General features: G+C 42.0%; 1 protein-coding gene across 4 annotated transcripts; it reads right to left on the bottom strand.

Moving 5' to 3' along the window:
- Positions 1-1,325: 1,325 nt before the first annotated feature.
- dtx3la (deltex E3 ubiquitin ligase 3L a) lies at positions 1,326-4,019 on the bottom strand. Of its 4 annotated transcripts, XR_012988191.1 has the most exons (6): positions 3,785-4,018; positions 3,538-3,625; positions 3,295-3,449; positions 2,678-2,892; positions 2,042-2,291; positions 1,326-1,512 (listed from the first exon to the last, which is right to left on the bottom strand). XR_012988191.1 is itself a non-coding variant. In XM_076291332.1 (5 exons), the coding sequence occupies exons 1-5, from the start codon at positions 3,893-3,895 to the stop codon at positions 2,222-2,224; spliced, it is 636 nt and encodes a 211-aa protein (XP_076147447.1). In that variant the 5' UTR covers positions 3,896-4,019; the 3' UTR covers positions 1,326-2,221. The 4 variants fall into 4 exon arrangements, 3 of the variants coding, with proteins under 3 accessions (XP_076147447.1, XP_076147448.1, XP_076147446.1); XM_076291332.1 differs by having other exon boundaries at positions 1,326-2,291; positions 3,538-3,622; positions 3,785-4,019; XM_076291333.1 differs by having other exon boundaries at positions 1,326-2,291; positions 3,538-3,653.
- Positions 4,020-6,134: the final 2,115 nt, after the last annotated feature.

Raw genomic sequence — 6,134 nt, 5'->3', positions numbered from 1 at the left:
ACCTCCAGAGACAATTACTTTTTGCTACTTTCAGGGCCAGGCTAGCATGGTGATTGTGTTACAGTCACCATATAAGCGCACCACTTGTCATGGACAAAAGCCAGAGTAGTAAGACAGGATTTGCAGAGCGCTAGAAAGCATATTTACACTTGAAGACTTCAACAGCCTGCCGGTCAATACCCACCCCCCACAAGGCAAAGCTCCAGTCACTCCTCTGGGTCTTTAGTGAAGCAAGAGGACAGTGACAGAGAGCAGGGAGGGAGACAAGTGAGCTTGGATGAAGGCTGAGGAGTGTTGGGATTCGAATGGTGGCGGGTGGTAGTAGTTGGGAGAGGGGTTTGGCTGAGTGGATGGGGGCAACAGGGAGGGTGTTGGGGGGGATTGGATAGCTGTCACAGCACCAACGGGCCTGACAGTCTGGACTGATGAGTTGGTGCGGCGCGTCCAGGAGAAAGTGGTTTAAGGGCGTCCGTGGAGATGACAAAGGCCTCTGTAATGGGCCCCGGGAATCCGATTAGACTTTATTGTCTGTGTGAAGCCCAGGCAGTAATTCAGTTTGAGGAGAACAGAAAGGCTTCCGTCATCGACAGGAAAGTTCACACTCTGCAATCTGGACGCATAACGGGCATATGGGGGAAAATAACAATAAGCACAAAGCTATACAGGCAGAAAGAGACTGGGACTGAGGCAAAGAGCAGAAGTGCAGAAATCATCAGTCTGCTGACAATGAAACATCTTAATCCTGGTTGTTTTTACAATGACGACTTTTCACATTGAAAGGAGATACTGTATGGCATTTAATTAATATGGCACTTAAAAATCAAGAGGAATATTGTGCATTATGTGTAATTGTAATCATACTATAGCAACACAATTCTCTGGCAAGTTTGAGAGAAAGTCGTGACCTTCACACAAAATGATATGCTCTTTCATTTGTCTTAAAGTTACAGGGTGCACTGTCAATTGCTTCAGTAATAACAGAGGTTGGCAAGTAACATCTATGATTTGTTGATTATGAAAATTAAATAATTCACTCTGTCTACCATGTCACCTAAGCATGTCCTGCCTTGAAACGTTCAAAAGCAGTACCACCTCATACTAAATGTCCTGCTGTCAAGATCTTAAGAGTCGTGAGTGTGTTCACTCTTGACAGGCACAGGGACAAGCACAGGTGACAACCTAACACAGAGAATGATGGCGGCCATGATTGGTGACACCACTAGAGGGAGTGACCAAGCAGCTGTCGAAGCTTCAGAAGACTGAAACTTCCCAGAGGAACATACCGAAGTGCTGAAGAAGTTAATAAACAGTCCATGACAAGAGAGTACATTGGTGCATCAGTTTTGCAGAGGCTGGCTTTATTTCAGTGTTTGGTACGACCTGCATGTGAACATGTTTTGAATTTTGACTTACATCAGAGTAATCCCTTAGCCTGGGTGTTCCCATGCTGCCTTGCGCGCGATTTGATTCACACTGCTAAGGCAGCCTGGAGACCATGGAGCAAATTTTCGCCTGAGATAGGAGACCAATCACAGAACAAGGGGGAAAGCAAGACAATGATGAGCTATGCACAGACGCATTTGATAGACATCCGTGGCACCCAATAAAAGGATCTGGGCATTTTTTTCAAATACGAGAAAATTAACGCTTGGTTCCCAGACCACGTCTCATTGAGAAGTGGTGGCGCTAGCCAGGTTAGTAATCCCTAATGCAAAAGACATTTATTCACTACATTTCGGCCAATGGCATCTTGTCTGATCTCAGAGGACATTGAATAGCTTTGTAAAAACCTTAGTTTGCTTCAAAGCAGACCAATAACCAAAGAGCCTGTAGAATCTACATAGTCATCCAGGTACAAAATTCACACCTCTCTCTCTCTCTTTCTCTCTCTCTCTCTCTCATAAATACAAACAACTAATCAGCAATTAGGTCAATATTTACATATATATTTACAAAGTAGCAACACATACAACTGCTCTAATATGGATTAAACAGCAATTGTATTTTAATACAACAGAGGAACACTTGTTTCCTGACATACCTCAGGCTGATTGTTGTTTCTGAGACTACTCCTCTAGACAAGCCAATAGATTATGAGGTCCTTTGTTTAATGGGCACTGTTTAATGAAATGGGCATTGTTTAATGAAACTGTGTCACTTAGTCACATTCCTTCCTGTGTGTTCTGTGTAAAGGTTAGGGTTGTCATCTGTCTGAAGGCTCTCACTTGATCCCCTTGTCTTTCAAGAGTTTGACTACTTTGGTTAGGTAGTCTGGATCTGGATAGCGAAGGCTATAGGCAGAAAAATAAATGTGCATAAATGAATAACCAAGTCATTCCTCACAATTTAAATGCTTTTTCATTCATTTGTTAGATCAGACATATTTGTGGACAACATCCTCTGAGATGTAGAGAAACACTACAAAAGCTCTAATGTAACAAAAGATATACCTAGATATCAACTATAGTTTGTATGCCAATCAGCTAGCTTCGGATAGTACACTAATATACCCCTAATACCTCTTCACTTAGCACAATATTGAATACATGCAAGTCAATGGCAACAAGTGGTTGCGGATGTAATGATGCATTCAAAACAACTCACTCCACACATAACACCTTCAATTATATAACACTATAAAAAAATAATAATATAAACAATATGAGCTCTTATTTACCTCTCTGGTCCTGACTCATCACAGCTGGTCTTGAGTGGAATGTCTGTGGGAACCACAGCCTCCTCCCCACTGCTGTCAGTTGCTACCGTAAACAGCAGCTTCTGCTGAAAAGCTTTCTCCAGTAGTCCCACCACCGCGGCACCTTTAATATTCTGAGGCAAGAAGGTCACTGTCTTCAGCCCATGATACTTCTCTCCTGGCCTGGGATGTTTCTCCTGTAGCATGTGGAAATATGTTAACAGACAATCAGGCAATATCATGAACTAACTCTCTGTTTTGTTAACAGTAGGCAAACCAATCTGGCAAACCATCGGGACATTTACCTGACTACTCTGACTTCTTTATTCAGCTTCGAGGTATGCTGCTTCAGTTACATCATTTTCTAAGTATTCCTAAAGTCATCTGTCTTTGTTTCCTTTTGGCTGATGGCAAAAGAGCCAACTGGAGTAACCAGACAAACCACAAGTTAGGATGGTATGGAATGTACCCATGCCTTCTAGTGTTTTGCTCAAGATGTGGGCGGAAATATGCAGTCATTTCCCTGTGTGCTTCATGACACACATACAAAACTATAGTATCAAATCATGTAGATAATCACATAACATTTTCAAACGTACTGTTTGTATTCCATCCGCAAATGCAAAGTTGATCTTTATAGTGTCGTCTTTAGGGTAGCCTGGCAGACTCTTTCTCTCATGTTGTAGGGTCATCTCCCCCTCTGGTTGGTGCCCCACAAGTTGAGTTCCATACCGTCCCTCAAGGTCCTTCTCCACTGTAAACAAACAGTGTATGAACATCCGAACAACAAAGCAACTTCATGACATGAGAAATAAAGTTAGCGAGACATGTGGTTACTTTACCTTGCTGCTCGACTGACAGAGGGCCCTTGCCATCGACGTAGCGGGTGCAATGCATCTTGTCCTTGCTCTGGGCAGTACCCATGGTCTTCTAGATTGGAGTGACCAAAGTTACTTGTCTTCACCCATAAATCAAGGAGAAAGAGAAAGGGAGAGCAACTGAGCTCAAAGTCAAAAGAAGAATAACTTTTAAATATCTTAAATAAAAATCTTAAAATAAAACTCAATAGAAATAAAGCCTTCTACTCACCTCAGCTGATACTAATTCAATTGGTTTCCTTCTTCTGTGTTCACTTTCACAGAGTGCACATACAACCACAGTCACACGAACACACACACACACACACTCTACCATGCACATTAACACACCCTCTTAGATCATTATCATAGTTGATGCTATTATCAGGTTTTGAGTGACAGCCCAGATGATCTGAAGTGAGCGTAGCTTCCTTCTGGTTTTGAGTTTGACCAGGAGTGTGTGTTGAGAGAGTCTGATAGAGAGAGAGAGAGAGAGAGAGAGAGAGCAGGGTGTGGCCGAGAGAGGATTAATACCTCCTTAGTCTGACCAAGTAAGGAGGTGTGGTCAATGGCAAAAGTTTACCAGAGAAACAGATCATACACGTTTTCTTCAGTATCGGTAACCTCCAGGAGATGAGGACTGTATTGGCTCAAAGTCTAAAATATCATGCATCATCAAGTGGGATGGCTTTTTGGTCTGTGATTGTAAACTGTATTAATGCTAAAATGAAAAGCTGTGCAGAGAGCTTCAGAATATACCTCAAATAAATGTATTAAGGCAATGGCTTGTTTAAGTTTACATATTTGTTTTTCTTTTGTTTTTGTTTGTTATGTCTTTATGGCATATCTCCATGTGAGTGTAATGTCACAAGGAAAGAGGCCTGGTGTCCATGTATTGAAACTTTGCTGCTCAGTTTCAGTTTCTGTGCCAGCATGTCTATATCTAGTCTGTGAAAGCTTTGGTGCAGATACGCCCATATGCTTTGAAATCCCAAGGATTGTGTCAGTGTATACAGCATTGAATGGATTTATCAGATTTCTCACCGGGGGGAATGAGAAGCGTCCACCAAAGACAGTCCACAGTGCTTTACTTGCTTTGCTGTAATGGCAGAGATAAACAACCCCAAGCTTACACAGGAAAGCCTGTCTTGATAAAACAAAGTCCTGGTACATCATGAAAAGGTATCTGGCTAAAACCACCATGGTGATGTTCTTCAGCAGAGTCTAAATCCACAAGCTTTTGGAGGGATATGTGACTCCGGTGAATTTTGGACTGGAGAGAGCTTAGTTACTTTCTTTTGATACACACTTTGCTTTGTCAGTTGAATAGAAGAAGAAAAAACAAAGAGAGAATCTGCTGATGGCTTGCTGACAGACACTACCTTTGTTTACCTTTTCTCCAGTTTTCCCTTCTCCATCTCTCTCTTTTCTCTTGAAACTGACACTCTGCTTCACCCCATCCCCTCTGTTGCATTTCAGGCTGTTTTCCGGAATGTTCTTTCCTTTCATTTCCTTCCCCCTGAGGGTCAGCTGGACGTCAACAGATTTGGCCCTCTCTGACGTCCCCGCTATTTATCACAGTAACTGTCCCCCACTCCATTCCACTTTAGCATGCAGATTTGATTTGGCCCCTAAGCCTTCCAGACTATAAGGTGTGATCTATGTCTGTATTTGTGCATGGCGGGAGATGAGGGAACCATCAGACGCACATCTCATTCCGCAGAGTCCATTCTCAATTGATATGCTCTCTGTAAGGTCCTCTATGGGGTTATGAATTTTTATCTTATATCTATGGGGTCAAGACCCCGCAAATGGGGGAAATGCAGGGCAGTGGATGTGTGTGGTTCTTTTGATGATGCTGGCTGACAAGCGCTGATAGAGTGGGGACTGCTGCTAAATTTTCTGGTGAAATTTGGTTCAGTGGACATTGAACTGACAACTAGTGGGTGAGATACAGTTGGGAATCATAAGGTCAGTTCTCTCTACCATTCTCTGGCACTGAGTGCCTTCTGATGCTCAGGCTCCTATGCCCAGGCGCCCTCACAGATAAAGATAAACACAGACTGATCCACATATACACATAAACACACAAACATATAAACAAATACATACACACATAGAAAAGGAAACAAGCAAACACAAATGCTCAGAGGTTAGATACAATTGATAAAGGAACACATAGTAATAATAAGTAACAATGGTAAGACAACAATTTCAACATTGCATTCTCAGATTTTAAGACACATAAATGCAGTGGACTTGTTTGTGTATGTATCAAAAAGAGTGAGTATGAGAGAGAGAGAGAGAGAGAGAGAGAGAGAGAGAGAGACAGATACAGAGAAAGTAAAGATATGGTAGACTTATTAGTTCTGATGAATGGCATAATCATAACAATGAAAGGAAGGATAGGAAGAACAGGTTCTTAATGTTTAATTAATGTACTTTATGTTTTAATGTTGTAATATCACGATACAATGAAACAACAGTCCATGTGGCTACAATTTCTCAGCATGATAACATCACCCCCCAAATCAGATGAATGAATCAGATATCACCATCAACACATCAGAGGCACAGTACCC

The sequence above is a fragment of the Alosa pseudoharengus genome, unplaced genomic scaffold, assembly GCF_046254945.1.
Source record: "Alosa pseudoharengus isolate Yale_2024_CS ecotype anadromous, Long Island Sound unplaced genomic scaffold, YU_APseudo_1.1 YU_APseudo_1.1_scf_18, whole genome shotgun sequence".
NCBI classification, from domain to species: Eukaryota; Metazoa; Chordata; class Actinopteri; order Clupeiformes; family Clupeidae; genus Alosa; species Alosa pseudoharengus.
This window is presented reverse-complemented; position numbering and strand designations above follow the sequence as displayed.

What these genes read in the sequence shown, in the direction of transcription:
- dtx3la (XM_076291331.1), bottom strand. Translation starts at nt 3,895, where the DNA reads ATGTGCATGGTAGAGTGTGTGTGTGTGTGTGTTCGTGTGACTGTGGTT. An exon ending in TCTGTCAGTCGAGCAGCAAG is followed by an intron (nt 3,450 to 3,537) that starts GTAAAGTAACCA and finishes GTTTGTTTACAG; the next exon opens with TGGAGAAGGACCTTGAGGGA. An exon ending in GATGAGTCAGGACCAGAGAG is followed by an intron (nt 2,292 to 2,677) that starts GTAAATAAGAGC and finishes TTCTGCCTATAG; the next exon opens with CCTTCGCTATCCAGATCCAG.